The following is an 18,125-nucleotide window of genomic DNA, read 5'->3' as shown; positions in this document are numbered from 1 at the left end:
CACTTAAAACCAAATTCCAATACACCAAGCTTTTAGCATAAAAAACATAATCAAATTAGAGACGCAAAGCTTTTTTCATCATTACGGTAGATTAGATCTATTCTCTGTATGGAGGTATTAGTGATAATACGAAAGCCCTTGTATTTCAATGTCACTCCATGACTTCCAGAAATTTAGAGTACTTTCATTTGCAAGTGAATATCCAAAAAGCAGACTGCAAATCAGGATCTCGAGGAGCAAATGGCTGTTGTTCTCCAAAAGCACTGCAGCGGTCACCCCAGATTTAATGTAACTGGAATTCAAATGTAATACCAATATTAATTTTCTATTTCATCTTTTCAATAAAAAATTAACTCAAGCTGGACATTAACCTTCACTCCACCCTTCAGCAACAGCTCCTTTCTCCAAATTGTCACATATTTGACTATGAAACTTACCTCATGGTTTGAAATAAGATTAGTGAGCACCCAGGACACATTAGGAGGTGGTCCGCCAGTAGTATCACAATACAATGTGATGCTCTTTCCTTCCACCACGGTGATGTTGTAAGTGCTTAAGTTTGCTGATGGCAAGTCTACAATAGAAACAACAAAAAAAAACCCCACATGCATTTATATTTGACAGAAACAGACACCGCTCAATTCTAAGCAAGCTGTATAAATGCAAGCAAAAACACTGCTACATCAGATATTCACTGTGATCAGTTACTATTAAGTCAGGGAGTACAAACATCATCTTTAGAACCATATAAGTAAAATCTTTAAGCTGCTCTGTAACATTTTTCTGCACCTCTTCCACTTCATATCCTAAGAAAACATTGCTGCATGTGGAAATACATTGAGCTAATTATACAGAGAAATGTATAAACAGAAGTCATCCTAACATCAAAATATAAAAACCTCTACTTCCCTTACTCTTTAAAACATGAAATCTATTCTGTCTCTGTGTAACTGCTGCAAAGCAATGTCTATTTTCCACAAAATTGTGGTATTCTCACTGTTCCCCACAACACCAAGGAACATCCCATGAGCTCCCAGTATCGCACAAGAGACAGCAGCCCTCCTTCTCATACAGAGACACTGCTCAGAGCTGGCAAAACCTGCACCTTAAGAACAAATGAAGGGAAAAAGAGCACTGAAGAGATCCCACCAGGGGAGAAAAAAAGAATAGAAGAGAGGGCTAGCAACTGCTCAGAACTGCTATCCAAGGCAACTTAGCAGACTTCACTGTTCCCCTCAGAAGTGCAAAAATGCAGTGAGATGGCACCACTCACTAGCAAACAAGCCCAGATTTTGGGAATCTTGCTTGATTCTCCCTCCACCTCACAGAACTATAAATGCCTCTGTCTCTCATTCTTCAGCACCTAAAGCAATGGAAGGTTTCCAAAGAGTAAATATATGCTAAATGTTTACGAAAACACAAGGAATGAGAGACTGATTCTCGTAAAAAATAATGTTAACAATATCAATAGACTTCAGGCACAGAGGACATTTAAGATTTATTTTCATAGCAAATAATTACACAACATACTAGAAATATCATATCTTTCCTACAAGATGCTATGCCATCATTTGGAGCTGCTCCACTCTGTAAAAAGCCTTAGCCTCCTTTCTATGGCATTTCTCATCAGCTGTTCCAGGAAAGTTTCACTTGCAATTTATCATCTCAAATGATTAAGTTTATCTGCTGTGTTGGATATATATGGACGATCTTGCAATTACTTGTTTTTTCAGAACAAACTGTTCTCTTTTTTTTTCCTTTTTGTTTTTTAGTTAAGAGTATAGCAGTTTCGTCACGGACTTGCAGGTACAGAAGTTTATCAGAGACTTTTTTGCATATGTTAAAAGTCCCACACAAACAATTAACCATCAAATCAGTGTGGACACATTAATATGCTTGAACTTCAAGAGAAGCTATATATATCAGAAATCTCCCTGCAAGTTTAATCAGTTCAATAAAAATTAAATGAGTGGAAGTAATAGGAAAGAGAGGACAAATAATTTTACAGGCAATGTTTTCTTGTCTAATAAGATTTGAAGATCACCACAAGTATACAATAACTGCTTAGGCAATTCTCCCACTGCTTTAAGTAGTGCTGTAATATGATTCCCATCGTAGGCATCATGGATTTCTCCTATTATGTTCACTTCATAAATCATATGTTGAAGTTTACTGAGACAGAGCTGGACAGTTTGTATGCCTTGATGCAGTAATCTGTTAGCGAAGGTAGCCATCTGCTCTCGCCTGCTGCAAATTCAAATCTCAGCAGTGTCTGTCAACTAACTGAGCAGGAAATAAAACTAATCTTAGGGAACATTTGGATATTAATTATGCTGGTTAGGGAACAAGAAGAGATGTAATGAGATCATTTGCTTTATAAAGTTACAATTCCACATCACCTCTGAAAACCATTCCAACTACTCTTTCCAGATCTGAACATGCAAAGAGATTAAAGCTCTCTACCTCTTCCTGACCCTAGCATTTGGGACAAGGTCTACATTACAGCTCAGCATTTCACTTCCACAGTTCCTACTAACATGCCATTTCATATGAAACTTCTAATGTAAGCAAAAAGAAAAACTTTGGTTCCTTAGAGCCTTCCTTTAGTAACTGTTGAGACAACTTCTTCCTGCAGTGTGTTTATTTACAGGATGGGCAGCTGAAGTTTAATTCCTCTGGTACTGGTTCCCACACAGAATAAGATGTAGTTCTGTTTATTTGCAACACTCTGCATTTGTCATGCTCCCCTTACATCTCTGAGGGAAACAGCTACATAATGCTTGCATCCTGCCTGAAGATTATAAAATAACAGTGTTTACTATTCTAGAGATTACTAAAGTTACACTAAAAAGCAGTTGCAAGATCCATTAAAAAATACTGCAGAAAAAAATAAGCTAGACTAGACTAGACTAGAAATAGAATAGACTAGGAATAGAATAGAATAGAATAGAATAGAATAGAATAGAATAGAATAGAATAGAATAGAATAGAATAGAATAGAATAGAATAGAATAACCATGTTGTTTTGTGGGTTTTCTTTTCTTCCCTTTCCCAGTCATAACTGGTGAGTGGGAAATACATATAACAGTTGCCTTGAGATTCATTTTTTCTGGTTGGGTATCTTTAGTTAGTGAACTTTTAACTGCAAATCCATTTTGGCTTTTATTTCCAACGTCACTCCGACTGCCCCAGAGCAGGATACACATTAGTTGAGAAGCCAGATAGCAGTTCTGTTTGGAAAAAAAATCACAGCAGCATAATACCTTGTATCTAGAAAATGTGATACACTGGATTTACCAAGCAAGCAAGGAGACTAAGCAGAAAAACCTATACTGAAAAATAACTGTATTTAAAAAAAAACCAAACATGCACCCTAACAGATATATATGCTCAATGTAGTGTGAGAGCATTCATAAAACTCAGTAGCACTTTGACATCTACACAAAAATATCCAACCACGTTGCATTTACTCCTTACCTAATGTGGTTAAATACAGTGGTTTAGATGATTATCACTTCTGTTGATAAGGATGTACATTTTAAAGGACTTTGTATACAGTAATTAATACAACCAATCAAACCACAGTTTCAAATACTTTTGTATACTGCCAGCATAGTAAGTTCAGTCTGTAGTCTAACAGCCTATGCCAGGTAGACAATGACATCATCCTTCCACAAGTCTCATCTTGATATCCATCAGAAAGAGATTACCATGTGCCCCAAAGCTTGAAACACAGTATCTCTTTCAAACTTTGACAGCATTAATTACTATAATTCTGGATATCAGTTATAACTCTGCTAGTATCCCATTTCTTTCTTAAGTTTGCTACATTCTTGGCCTTAATGGCCTTCTGCAGTCTCAGGCATACTATACAGGCCATACAGAAGATACGTTATTCCCTTTTACCAATTCTGAAATTTGTCTGTGATGTACAAATTCACTGAGTGTTCTCCTGGTCTGACAGCACTGAGAAATGAGAGTTTCTGAATAATCTTCTTAAGACCACTCTGGTTTATTTCACTTTCTCAGGTCTCCTTTGTTCTCAACAAACTATCCAAAGCTCTTCAATCTCTACAAAAACAGGAGGATAGAAATGAGATTTTTAACCTGTAAAGAGTCACGTATTTCAATAGAGGAAAGCATACACTAAAATACATGTTTCATTATGTATGTGTGTATAACAGTTATCTTACCACATACAGAACATCTGTTCTCATATTCAAATTGATAACATGTTATTACCAGGAACAGGAAGCTCTAGATTAGAGTAGTCACTTCCCTCACCCAAGCACAACTGGACACAATAGAGAAAAGCAGGAGGAAGTCATTCAAGTCAGCTGAGTCTCTAAATATCATGCCATGCTTCAGAAGGTACAAACTCTCTTTTAAGCAGGGAGTTGATATTTGCCTTCTCAGACCATCATTACTGCAAACCAATGGCCTGAGGCCATCACACAGTGGAACTGTCAAGCATCACTAGGAAATGACTCATATCTTCACTGTGCACAGCTGGGACTTTACCAATCACAAAATCAAATACTTTGGATTAAATTTTCAAAGGTTACTACAGCAATTGGCTGTACAACTGTTAATGGAAATTAGTAAGAAGAATGTACCTAAATCCCTAGAGGGCTGTCAAAGTGTTCAGCCTGCTACTTACTACTTTCTACAGAAAATTTAACACTGGTCTGGGTAGAGAGAGACTATCACTATATGTCAAAGGAAGGATATGACCTAATTAGGAAATAACTGAGTATAAATAAAAACTAGTCTGTAACTCAAACCTCAGCACCAAACTAAAGCAACTTTCAGAAGAAGGTCCTAAGCAAGAAGAAAAGAATCCACCATTACGCCACCATTGTTTCACTCGTTAACTATCTTCACAGTCACAAAAATTTTTCTAAAATTATTCTCAGACTGACTTTTTCAGCTTCAGTTTTCATGTATACAGTTCTGGGATTTGTTCAGCTGCTCAAAAACCTCCAGCAAAAATTTCTCACAATATGGTCAATTAGCCTCACTAATATCTAAGAAATGACATAATGAAGAAACAAACACCTGAGAGAATGCCACAAATTCAATATTGCATTTGTTTATGCCATCCCATGCACAGTAAGCTTTTGACTTTCCTCAGCCTGTCGACAAACTCCCAGGAGTCTACACACAACACAATGTCACTAAATAGCCTTCAGTGTAGCCCAGGATATCTCTTTTTGCTTGGCATATTTTTGCATGTCAACCTGTTCTGTGATATGAACAAGTGGATACCAAGAAAAAAATTTACAACTTTTCTCAACACTAGCTAACTGCAGTTGAATTTTAATAAGGTAAATTTCAGCCTTACCTGCAATCCTTAATAATCTAGTTTTAATAAACACAATAGACCCAGAATAAGTAAATTAACACTGAGCCAGCAATCATCCATCAAACTGAACCATGAAAAGGCAGATCACCAGACCACTGAGTTATAAAATATCTCCTATAACTCATAAGATATAGGTGGCTCAAATCCAGTTTGCTTTCCTCACATAAGGTTTCAATACAGTTCAAGGTTCTTGGCTCCCCTGGATTTGGTTTTGGTTTTGCTTTCTAGGGAGAAAACACACAACTAATTACAGCACTACAGTACAACTTCGTAACACCCACTCCTTGTGCTGTCTGGAGACTGAAAACAGGATGGTTGACAATGAAATTTGTTAAGAACAGTGCACATGGGTCTGCAAATTTCAGAGGTCTTACTGGCTCTGAACAGGTTCTATCAATGTAAGAAATACAGAATTTTATATCATTCTATTAAAATCCTGCCTTGTTTGAAAATATAGATCTGCTAATAAATTCTAAAAGTTTCTTCCTATGGGTTTCTGTGGATTTAAAAAACAAAAACCTAGGAGCTGTTGGATATGTGATTCACCTCCTGCATTTCACTTAGCAACTGTCTGCAGCAAACAACCTCTAAGCCAGATTTCAGCCATGGGGTAAGTAGGCAGGTTTCCACTGAAGTCTGCAGAATGACAGGTCCAAAGATCAGCTCGGCTGCTTCTTTAGACCACTATAAACAGGACATCTCAAAAGTTTATATGCAAAACAGAAAACATGTTAAACAGAAGTCATTGTTTCCATTTCCTGTTGTATTACACTCATGGAATCAAAATGCTCAATATATGTAGACAGTTGCAGAAATCTCACAGAAGGTATTCCAAGATGACAACCACACTCTAATTCAATGAAAATTTTAAAATGTTCAGCAAATAAAGAATTAGTAGAAATTATGAACATTTTAAAAAATGATCATTTCTCCTGTATCTTTTATTTTTTTCTGAAGTCCAAAGATCAATTTCCTCTCTAGCTACAAGGGAGAGAAGCCTACAACTTCACATTTCGCTGCTCTATCCACAACAACACTATTCTCAATTTCTCTACTGTAACATTGTCATCATGCATAACAAAACCTGAAATTTCCCTTGCATTAAAATGAAAAGTAAAGGCACTAATCTGAAAGGTTTAAAAGAAAAAGAGGAAAGAGAATAATGGATTACGACTCTTTTCCCCAACATATTTCTGTACTCTGCTCACTGACTGTTAATGTAAATTAAACAAAATGTCTCAGATGAAATGCATTTCAGCTCCTTAAGAGAATATACAGCCACTATGTAAAGCACTGAATAGAGATATGCTCACCATGTAACTCAGCAAATCTTAATGGATGTTTTCCACGATGACCATGATATTTTGCACAGCTCTTCACAGAGTTAAGTTAGAATAGTCTCAAGCATTCTGCAGGTTCACGGTGAGGACATTATCCCCAAAGTTGCAAGTTAGATTCCTGAACTGAGCCTGAGTCCAGAGGAGGATGACAAAATCTCCTCCAGTAGACACAATTATTTCTTGAATCAAAAAATTTTTTAAAAAATCCCAACAACACAGAAAAAGCAGCTTTTGTTATGACCTTCTAAAAGTAAAATCACAAACTCCTGCTATTGGGAGAGACTGAGCCCAAACAGCTTCTTGCCAAAGCCCTGAGAAGAGTCATTCAGACCAGAATTTAGGACTTTCCCATGCCTTCATCATTTCCTAATGAGCACTTAGAAGGAATATGCATAATGAACAAGCCCATTTCAGACCTCTTCTTGCTAGATTTGCTGGCTTCTTCAGCATACCTTCTTAAAAGTCCAACTCTTATTTTCTTACTGTGCCAGATCTGATACAACACCCACCTCATTACTCTATGAGGAACATGTTTCAGTCTGATGTCACAGCTCACTGAGACACCCAAATATTTTAAAATACTAAAGGAAATCTGCCTCCAATCACGACATACCTGACTGTCACATTTAGCTGTGGACCTTTACAGAAAATACTTAAGTGCAGCCTCTACCAGAAGATCGTGAGTCTTTAAACTATACTTTCCCAGAGCTAATATACCCTTCCTTTGCCTTTAAACACTCCATCACTCCTTGCTTAACTGGAATTATCACTATAAGCACTATAACACTTCTATAAGTAGAGCCATCATGTGCCACAGCAAAGATGACAAAACTTGCTAACTCATCTTTTGATTACATCAACAAATGCAACCTCCACAGAACTGCCATCTTATCCGGGGCTTCAAATGCCATTACAAATGCCATGCAGGCAGAAACTATCAACAGCTGCATACCACAGAATAAATACATTTAGACAGCAAGCCGTCTTCTGCAGTCAACGTGTACAAAAGCTTTGAAGGTTGCTGCTGACATTTCAAACCAGATGAATGGCTTACATTTCCAAGGTTTACATCTCCTTAACTTCTGCCAAGGACCTTTCTCTTAAGGTGTCCAGGCCTGTCCTGGGTTCTAGAAGGGAGGTGAATAAGAAAGGATCTTGCAGCACCTGAATAATTTAATTAATTTTAATTCCCTAGTATTAAAATCAAGTTTGTCTGTAATAATTTTTGGGCTATATATTTCTTATCAATATTTCCATTGCTAGCAGTCTTCTGAAGGTACTCAGACATGTTTTATCTCTGAATGGCTAAACAAATTAAACTACATCTTAAGAAATTGTTCTCAACTGGTATTTAAGCTTTAGTTTATCTACAAAAACTTTCAGAAGAAAACCAAATATATTCAGTGCATCTGGGCTGAATACAGCAGCCACAAGCTTAACAGATGAACCAAGAGCTAAATAGCCATTTTAACGTAAGTTTATGAGTCCTAAACTAGCTTATGCACATGTCTAACAAATGGTTTCTTATTCACTAAGTGAATGTAATGTAGTTGCAATTCATGTATCTTTAGGGGGGGAATTTCTTGTGTGTCCAGAAATACTAAAAGTAATGACAATCTGTCAAATGTTGCAACATGATAAGCACGACCATGAAACGGGTGCATTTTCAGAGAACTACATAAACAAGTAAAAAGATGGATGTCACTCTTGATTCCAAGTACATCATATACCAAGTATATGGCTGAAGGGATGCTTTCACAAAATGTTTCCACTTCTAAACTGAAAAAAGTACTTTCTTTGGACTTCACAATAGAGTTATCTAGTTGCTCCATTAGGTTATTTTGCTCCCTTAGGTAGTGCTTACTTCTTTCTATTTCTAATCTGCTTTGTATTATAAACCTGTTTCATTCAAGTTAAAGCAGAAATTGAATCAGAATTATAAAATGAAATTCTGCTTCTCTTTTTTTTTTTAACACGAGACTTTCACATACATTATGTACATGCCATTATAGTTTTTCTCAAGCCCTGATTTATGTATCACATGTCTAGACAGCTGTATAAAGGTTCTGGTTGCTTCACGAACAGATAAAAGTGTGCATGCTCACAAGGAAGTTATGTACATATCTTTAAAAATGTGATTCCTGTTGCCTTTTCAAACATGCATAAATTATTCCCTATTTTCACTTAAAAGCTCAAAGAAAGAAAACTGTTTGAAGTTTAGAAAATTCTAATTCAACTTTGGAGCAACAGTGAAAACTCATTACTGCTAAAACTGCCATAAAAAAAACCCATTTTTTGTGCAGCCCATGTTCACATAAAAGAATTAAAACTCCTACAGAGTTTTAGTAAGAACTGATTACCATCATACATCATACATAACATCTAGGTCTTGAGCCAAAATAAACAACACAGGCTACAGGGAACATTAATGTTCTTAAAGGTAAAAATGGGGAATGTTTAAGGCTTTTTTTAAACTCCTTTCATTCTGCCTGTAATGCTCTCCTGATAGTCTTATCTGTGAAGTCTGGCTGATAATGGAAAAAAATGTCAACACCCACCGGATTATGCCTTTGCTTGTGGTTTTAGACTGCATTGTACTGCAATTGCCTAAGATCTAATGGTTATTTTATTGACTCTCTACTACTACAAATCCTTCCTGTAAATTCAAAGAAATAAACATTGTCAGTCCTTCAGTTTGCCTTTTTTACCCCTTTAGAATTTATAACCACCTGCCTCCAGTCTGATATAACCACTTACTTATTTACCTCTAGGACAAAAATCTATCACCATAAAGATGCTGAAATGAAGCCAAATTCACTCCAGTCCATTTGTAGTCATCTGAACAATTGCCTGTAAAAATTCAGGGCTTTCCCAACTGAGCAAGAAATGGGCAACTTGTCTTTTCAGATTGCAGTTCCACATCATAACAACTTCTGAAATTTTGTCAGTCATACACAACCAGCAGCACTAGGAGCAACACCACAGTATTCCATGTGAAAGGCAAGAGACAGATAAAAAATGAGCATTCATAAAATCCAATAATTCTCAGACTAGACAACATTTCCACTGGCTGGCTGCATATGTAAACAAACAGTCAGTCTGAACACCACAAGGAAAAAAGACTACTTTCAGTATCAGTGAGTTCAATGATATCACTTGAGTAACTGAATGCTGACCAGAGGGAGCAACCAGCACCTTATAAGAGTCTCACAGACATGGTCTTGTTTCCTTGGCATTCGGTGAGCTCCAGGTAATCTGCAGAATGATGGTCTCTTGAGTGATCTTACCCCACACATAGGACGTCCTTCTTCCAAGGCCTTAATATGCCAGCCACAATTATTGCTGGAGCTTAGAGAAGTAGTCATTTTTTATAAGTGTTTACTTATTTAATTAACTTTCTTCATTTCTTAATGCTGTTTATAAGGTGGAAAAAAGAAGATGATGGTCAGGGTGTAAAGTTGTCCATGTTGTACAGACAAACAGTAAATGGTTGTAAAAATGTCAAAACTAAACACCGTCATTTCTCTACACAGTACGCTTTACTAGTACTACTGGGATAGATGTTACTTAAACATCTTTGACATAATAATTAACTGTGAATTTAAAACTTACAAGAATCTGACAATTTTGACCATACATACATTGCAAATGTATCTGGAAAAATAATTCTGCAAACATCGTGACTATTGATTGCCAACTTTAATATTGCAGCTGGAAAGGATTTTCTAGATACAGAGTAAAATACCTGACTTCAAACCTCAAGAAAAGAAATCACAAAGTTGATGGCACCTAAACAGCAACCAGTCTTTAATCATCACATTAATGAACACTTCCACCATATAAATAATAAGTAAAGTAACACAGAACTTTGCTAATTTTCAGATCAATTATCTACAAAACCAAAGCCTTATTATGAAGAAACCACAGTGGCCTCTTCTAACTTCCCAGCAAGAGGTTTATTAACAGCACACAGTAGTGAGACATCCTATTACCAAGACATTTACCACATACTGTACAGGCCACTTACTGTAATATTATGAAGTAATTAATAACACCTGCATACAAAGAAGTGAGCATGTTTACTTAGTTTCTAACTAAAAAAAATTAACAAACCAGAAAGATAGAATGAAACCATTTCATTATCAGAGAAAATTAGAAAATGTTTTATTAACAAAATTCAAAGGCCTGCACACCCAAAAATTTCTCTTGACATTAAAGGGAGCTAAAAAGGTCATGTAGTTCACAGGGAGAAATAGGGCAAAAGCTAATTCTTCAATGTCAGTTTTGCCTATTACCATCTCAGAAAGTAATGGAAATGGAATAAACTGGATATTAGGAGAAACTTCACTGAAAGGGCTGTTAAACACAGGAACAGGCTGCCAAGTGAAGTAGTGAAGTCACCATCCCTTGGGGCATTTAAAAGATCTGTAGATGTTGTGCTTAGGAATATGGTTTAGTGGTGGGCTTGGCAGCATTAGGTTAGTGGTTGAACTTGATAATCTTAAAGGTCTTTTCCAACCTAAATGATTCCATGATTCTGAAGCAGCCTCATCAGTGTTTTTTTAAAAAAATTCTTATCCCTTTAAACACAGAAAAATATCTGCAAAGACATTGAGAGCAAAAGCCATGCATTGGATCTTTCAGATACAGAATCACAGAGTTATGGAATCATTTTGTTTAGAAAAGACCGTTAAAATCATGAAGTCAAACCACTAACCTAACACTGCCAAGCCTACCGCTAAACCTTGTCTCTCAGCACCTCATCTACATGTATTTTGAATACTTCCAGGGATGGTGACTTCACCACCTCTCTGGGCAGACTGTTCCTGGGTTTAACCACCCCCTCAGTGAAAAAGTTCTTCCTAATCTCCAATCTAAATCTCCAGTCCTGCAACTTGAGGCCATTTCCACTTGTCCTATCACTCATTACTTGGCAGAAGAGACCAACTCCTACTTTGCCACAACCTCCTTTCCAGTAGTTCTAAGCAATAAGGTCTCCCTTCAGCCTCCTCAGACTAAACAACCTCAGTTCCCTCAGTCTCCTCTTCTCCAGACTAAACATCTCTGGCTCCCTCAGCTTCTCCTCGTAAGACTTGTGCTCTAGACCCTTCACCAGCTTTGTTGCCCATCTCTGGACACACTCCAGGACCTCATATCTTCCAGAACACAGTCCATGCTCACCAAGGCAGTCATTCCTCTTCACCTGGGATTCTCTATTCTGTGCTTAAGAAAAGGATACATTGTCATCTTTACTAAAAACTTATGTCATGCATTGGTTCATTTTGAAAAAGGGGAAAGAAAAAAAGATTAAAAAAATAGGTAAAGTTTAGTGGTATTTGGACCCTGTAAACTAACAGAAATAATCTGTAGGCACGTACTGACATCCACACGGATCTTCAGCAAAATGCGCGTTTGCCATATGTAAATTCCACATACTGCAAATTCCAATCTGAATGTTGTATATATTTACCTTTCTCCTCCTCCTCTTCTTCCTCTAGTCAGAAGAACCACCTTCCCTTACTATGGCAAGTATTTTAGTCAAGATATGTCCGCAGGATGCATGTGTGTTTTATGCACACATGCATCTACACAGCATCAAAAGATCAGAGACAAGTCTGTTACAAAAGACTATGCTACAGCGCCTGGTTTGTACTAATGGATAGCTCACCAGGAGAGGATTGGTAGAAGAAGAAAAGGTATGGTTTTTGTATTCCCACTGCTATTCACATTCACTTGGAGCTTACACATTCGAAATCAGCTCTCCATAAGGATACCCTTGTTCCTCCCTTTCCTTCTTGCCTGCCTGCTATTGAGCACCCTAGCTTCCAGCTCTGCAAGGAAACCTCAGCCTTCATCAGGTCTTACATCATGTCAGAAACACACAGCTTCTGCCTCTTGTACATAGAGGAGAAGAAATCTCCTCAGGTAGTGGATGAAACTTTTCACCAGCTGTCCCTGGACCATATTCAGACAGCAAAGTTGTATACAAAAAGAGTAACTGTTATCATTTTTCCACTGTCTCCAAATCCATATAAGCTATCTGAAAACAAAGTCCCCAAATACTACAGACCTAAGCTTGTTACAGCTCTTTTGCCTAGCCTTTAAAAGTGAATTCAGTAGAGTTTTATCTGTGCAAAGAGAGCTATCACTAATTTGACTCCATTAGCAGGCAGTTCTTCCAAATACTCTTCCTGTGGTCCTAGCATAGAATTTGTATTTTAGAAGGAAAATAAAGACTTCAGTTATCATAAATACCTGGGAAAAAATCATGAAGGTAATATTTTGTGTCTATTGAACTTGGAAGCACTACTATTTCGGTTAACAAAGGTACATGCACTTTTATACAATTCTACTGTTCTATCTGTAATTGATGTTCTGTTTTCCTGCACTTGACCAACATTACATTCTTAAAGGATCAAGGAAAAAAACACAAAGCTTTACATGAAGTTCCCAGAATTATTCCATGTGGGGAGAAAGACAGAGTGGTTAATATGTCCACTGAAACCTTCTCTTTCATCAACGCTGTGGTCATCTTGATAGGTATCTTGTAAAAAATATGTTCGTTTTTCTTGTCTGACAATAATTTAGCAGTGATTTTGTATTAAAAGAGTATTACCGCAGTTCGGGACCTTCATATCCAGCAAGGCTGTCCTCTTGTTGTTGTCATCTATGCAGTATAAATCCTGAGTTTCTGTGTAAAACTTGGTCTCTTGAAATTTCTTGATCCACATAATTTCACAGGAACACTTGAATGGATTGTCCAACAATATCCTATAGCAAAAAAACCCGATTTATTTAGAATGCAGAATGTGTTATGTATACAGGAAACAATGAGGGGCAGGAAGAACTCCAAGCACACAGCTGGGTTAAAGTAGAAGTTGAACCCTTTAGTTAAGAAGCATAAGGAAGGCAACCTTAGCAACCTCAGTGCAATGCAAGCTGGTAAGTGGATAATGGTTTCCATGCAGAGAATAAAGGTCTCCTTGCATCAAGAACCCCAACCATCGTAAGTCAGACAGATCACACAGGGGGCTTGAATACTTATCTCCAATTCACCAGTGTAAATCAGGAGCACATGCAGAACTGGGCCCTCCATCAAGGTTTATTTTATTTCCTAAGACTCAAACAGAGATCAAAATTTCTCTGTTCCACACTTGACACTCTACTCAGCTGCCTCAGAAAGATTATGCCATGGTTTACTGCTGTGAGCTGCTAAATTCTTCACAGAGTCCAACAGTCATGGATTATAGGCATGCCCTAACAAACTCTAATCACAAAAAAGGACTTTACCTACCCTTCAAAATTCATCGGCTACAACATTCTAGAAAATCTCACATGAAGAAACCTCAATGGAAAAACAGCCCTGAAACAGATATGTATCACCTAGTGTCATGGTTTAGCAAGGAGCAGCTTTTGCTTGGTAACGGGGAGCAGGTTGCAGTGAAGACCCCAGTAAAAAGTTCTCGAACTCTCCTCCAGCTCCTGGATTCAGATCCACCTCCAGCCCGGCTGTGCCAATCTGGCACCTCTGCCATCATTATTTAGGGATGGGAATTTGAAGTGACCCCATAGTCAGAGGAGGAACGAAGAAGAAGCACAAGACCAGAGACCCCTCTGCAACCCACGGCGAGAACGCAGCTGTACTCCTGCAACCCATGGAGGGCAATGGCAGGATTGAGAGTCACCAGCAGCTCCAGGTGACTGCACCTGGACGGGCGAGAGACTGTGTGAGGAGACGGCCATGGCACAGGCCATGCTGGAGAGCCTGCGCGCTGCAGAGCAGCCCCACACAAGAGGCAGAGAGGAGCTGCAGCCTTTGGAATAAATGCACATCAGAGCAGCCCATGCAGGGTACCCTGTCTGTGTGAGGTACCCTGCAGAGGAGCAGGGAGGACTGGTGCAGAGCCCGCCTGCCCTGAGGAGACAAATGGCAGAAGCTATCTGGAATAGACTGGTTGAAACCCCCATTCCCTGCCCCCCTGAGCCGTTCAGGGTGGGAGGAGGTAAAGACACTGGGATCAGGACTCTGAGCCAGGCAAAAGGGGAGGGGTGGGGAGAAGATGGTCTTAAAAGGCTAGTTGTACTCTTCATCATTGTACTACTCTGTGTTGTTTTATGTTGGTTGTGGTTTGGGTTTTTATGGTTATGCTTTAGTTGGTCTTGCATTAAAATATGTTCTACTTTCTTCCCAAGTGGAGTAGCCTGGTCTGTTTTGTCCTGGACCATAAGCAGCAATTAAGCTCTCCCTGCCCTTTGGCAATTCTCAGGCCTTTGGTACTTAAGGCTAACCCTGGTCTTTTGTTCCCTGATGGGCCTAAACCATGACACCATGCTATAAAGCATTGCTGCATAGAATTTAAATCATAGGTTAGCAAACTTACCAAATTCTAGTTTTAAAATGTAATACAACTATGTAACAATGTAATGAAATAACATACAAGTAAAATATGAACAGAAACATTCCAACAACTATGCAATAAGTGCAATGCTGTTGTTTTTTCTCTTACAGGCATAGTTGAGAACCATGAACGTATGTGAAAGTGATCCTTTAAGCCATTTAATTACAGTGATAACAATTATTTTTAACAAAACTTAACAGATATCATCAATTTACAGAAACCAAACTCAGCTTGCTCACAGAATTTAGGCTCATAAATGACTCCTGAGGACATGAAGTGTGCAGATCACGAAAAACTCAGCTTATTAGAACTGCACCTTGTTCCCCCAAAAGCCATCTGCAGTTGAGGATTAACAGTTGCGGTAATGACTCTTGCAAGCCTCTGAAGGAATAACTTCTATTCACTGAAGTCATCTGCTGGACTTTAACACCATCATGGCATGGACAAGAATTTCTTGTGCAAGACAGAGCATGGACATTAGGGTCCCTTGGATGAAAATTTACAATATCTATTTTCAGAACAGCAAGATTTACTTCCCATTTTCTGTTTGATCGTGTAACATCCCGGCAAAAGAAAATTTCCCTTGACCAGTAGCTGAGCAGTCCTTTTCTTCCACTATTTTTATGGTGTTAAACTCATCAAGGGAGTTAGGCACATCATTTTCCACCTATGTATTAGCCAGCTACCAACAAAACTGTTCAACCAATACTAATTTTATTACTGTTTTTCCTCCTTTCAGGCTCTCCTTTTTTTACTCCACTTCCCTCACATCTGTTTATCTCACTTGATCATCATCTCTTGAGTAACTTTATTTCTTCTACTCCTGCACTCCAACTCTTTCTCAAGCTCACAACACTCTACATCAATTTTGTATGCTCTCTCAGCTACTTGCCATCACACATTGCCTCCATACCTCAAACACTCTCATTCTAACCTTTACATGATGCATTTTTTCCATGTCTGGCTCACTCCTTTTCCCTGCTTCTACTACCATGACACTGAATGGCCATTGTTTAACTCTGGTATTAATTCAACAAATATTTTCACTCCTAATTCACAGCATCCAGTTGTTTGGCTATAAGTGCTGTTTCCCTGGCTCATTAAACTTCATTTCCATAATTCCTATCACATATTTGTAACATTTGAATCTGTCACTCTCTGTCCCAAATCCTTTTTCAGTTGTTTTTTGCCCAGGAGGAAAACAATTTCTTCAGAAAGGTTGATGTTGTTCTCCTTCAAAATATTTGTAAGCATTCACTCCACCTACACCCTAAAAGAAGCTCTTCACCTGAGACGGATTGATTCAAGAGTGGCTTGATTTGTGCTTTGGAATAAACCTATTACTGGCTGCAGAAAAACTCCAATGAACTCAAAGCTGAGTATGCCTTCAAAATTGCAGTAATTTCCTTTTGTGTATGCTTCCTAAACTAGAACATACTCACTCTTACATTTCTGCAACCTAAGGAGAGAGGCAAAGATGACTCCACTTCTATACTAACTGCTCTGAAAACTTAGCAGCCTAAGCTTCACACTGTGCATTGGTCCGAGTCCTGTATCTATTTTTTTTTGATGTCATGACAACTACAAAACATAAACACAAAGCCAAGTATCACAGAATCACAGAATCACAAACTAACAACAGCTTTTTGTTCAGGGTCTAGACTTATGAAGAGACAAGGACTTTAGAACCCACAGACCTATGCAGCATAACAAACAATGGGAGTGCTCTGTGCCTAACTAGTCTCTCCATCAGAGTGCTCTGTGACCGCCAAGTTATGAAAGAAAATTCCAGTAAGCAATGTTCCCTGGGCTGTAAGGAAAGTGATTAAACCAACTTAATTATCAACAAACATACCTAAGGGGCATAACTACTTCTTGTGACACTGGGATTTGCTCATTTCGTTTCTCATATGCTGAAGTTCACCACAAGCGGTTGAGGGTTGCAAGGCTGATGTTTCAATACTTGGACTGGCATTTTGGACAACCGACTCTGGTGTGAGCTCCAAGGGAGCCATCTCTCTCTCCTCTGCAGTCCCAACCCTCTCCCTCTGTGGTTTCACGTATTAGCAAAGAATGCACAAGATAACCAAAATTTTGGAATATACACCAATACAGAAAGTGTGCTTGATGGAACTGAGGATAAAAATGTAACACTGAAACAACCAACAAATATATGTTTATTTTCACTAACTCAAATATTTAATACAAGCATCAGTAGTTTTGTGTGAAGTAATCTCACAATAAAATATTTTAAAGATGAAGGCCATTATGACCCTCATGTTGCTTTAAAAGATATGCTTGACCTTCTTGAAGGCCTCCAATGAAAATATCTCTGTATTTATGTGTCCAGCTTTGCTGCTTTCTTTGAATCAGAATTTTACTTCTAATCATTGATGGATCTCTCTCTACCTTCAACAGTGTGAGTGGCTGATTCACCAAACGGCTGTGCTGCCATTCAGTTGAATCTGCACAGGTTTGAGAGCTGGGCAAAGGAAAACCTTGAGGTTCAAAAAGACCAAGTGCAGAATGCTGTACCTGGGGAGGAACAACCCCAAGCACCAGGACAGGCTGAGGGTTGACCTGCTGGAGAGCAGCTCTGTGGAGACAGATTTGACTATTTGGTGGAGAGCAAACTAAACATGACCCAGCAATGTGCCCTCATGACCAAGAAGGCCAGAGGCATTCTGAGATGCATTAAGATAAATGTGGCCAGGAGGTTGAAGGACGTTCTGCTCTCCCTCTACTCTCAGCTGGTGAGGCCTCATCTGGAGTCCTGTGTCCAGTTCTGCGAGAAATGAACAAGCGACAGAGACAGGTAACTTCTGGAGAGAGTCCAGCACAGGGCCACCAAGATGATCAAGGGACTGGAGCATCTTCCTTATAAGAAAAGGCTGTGGGAACTGGGGCTGTTTAGCCTGGAGAAGACTGAGAGGGGATCTTATCAATGCTGACAAATATCTAGAGGGTGGGTGTCAAGAGGATGTGCTGAGTCTTTTTTTCAGTAGCACCCACTGACAGGAC

General features: G+C 38.5%; 1 protein-coding gene across 1 annotated transcript in view; it reads right to left on the bottom strand.

Moving 5' to 3' along the window:
- Positions 1–18,125, bottom strand: part of NTRK2 (neurotrophic receptor tyrosine kinase 2) — a 210,387-nt gene that overhangs the window by 165,573 nt on the left and 26,689 nt on the right. Inside the window, exons 5-6 of the mRNA XM_062017810.1 lie at positions 13,322–13,476; positions 438–574 (exon numbers count right to left, since the gene is read on the bottom strand). Coding sequence (XP_061873794.1) covers positions 438–574; positions 13,322–13,476 — 292 coding nt within the window. The remainder of the gene's footprint in view (positions 1–437; positions 575–13,321; positions 13,477–18,125) is intronic.

Source organism: Colius striatus, chromosome Z, assembly GCF_028858725.1.
Source record: "Colius striatus isolate bColStr4 chromosome Z, bColStr4.1.hap1, whole genome shotgun sequence".
Lineage (NCBI taxonomy): Eukaryota > Metazoa > Chordata > Aves > Coliiformes > Coliidae > Colius > Colius striatus.
The sequence above is the reverse complement of the archived record's forward strand: the minus strand, read 5'-3'. Positions and strand labels throughout refer to the sequence as shown.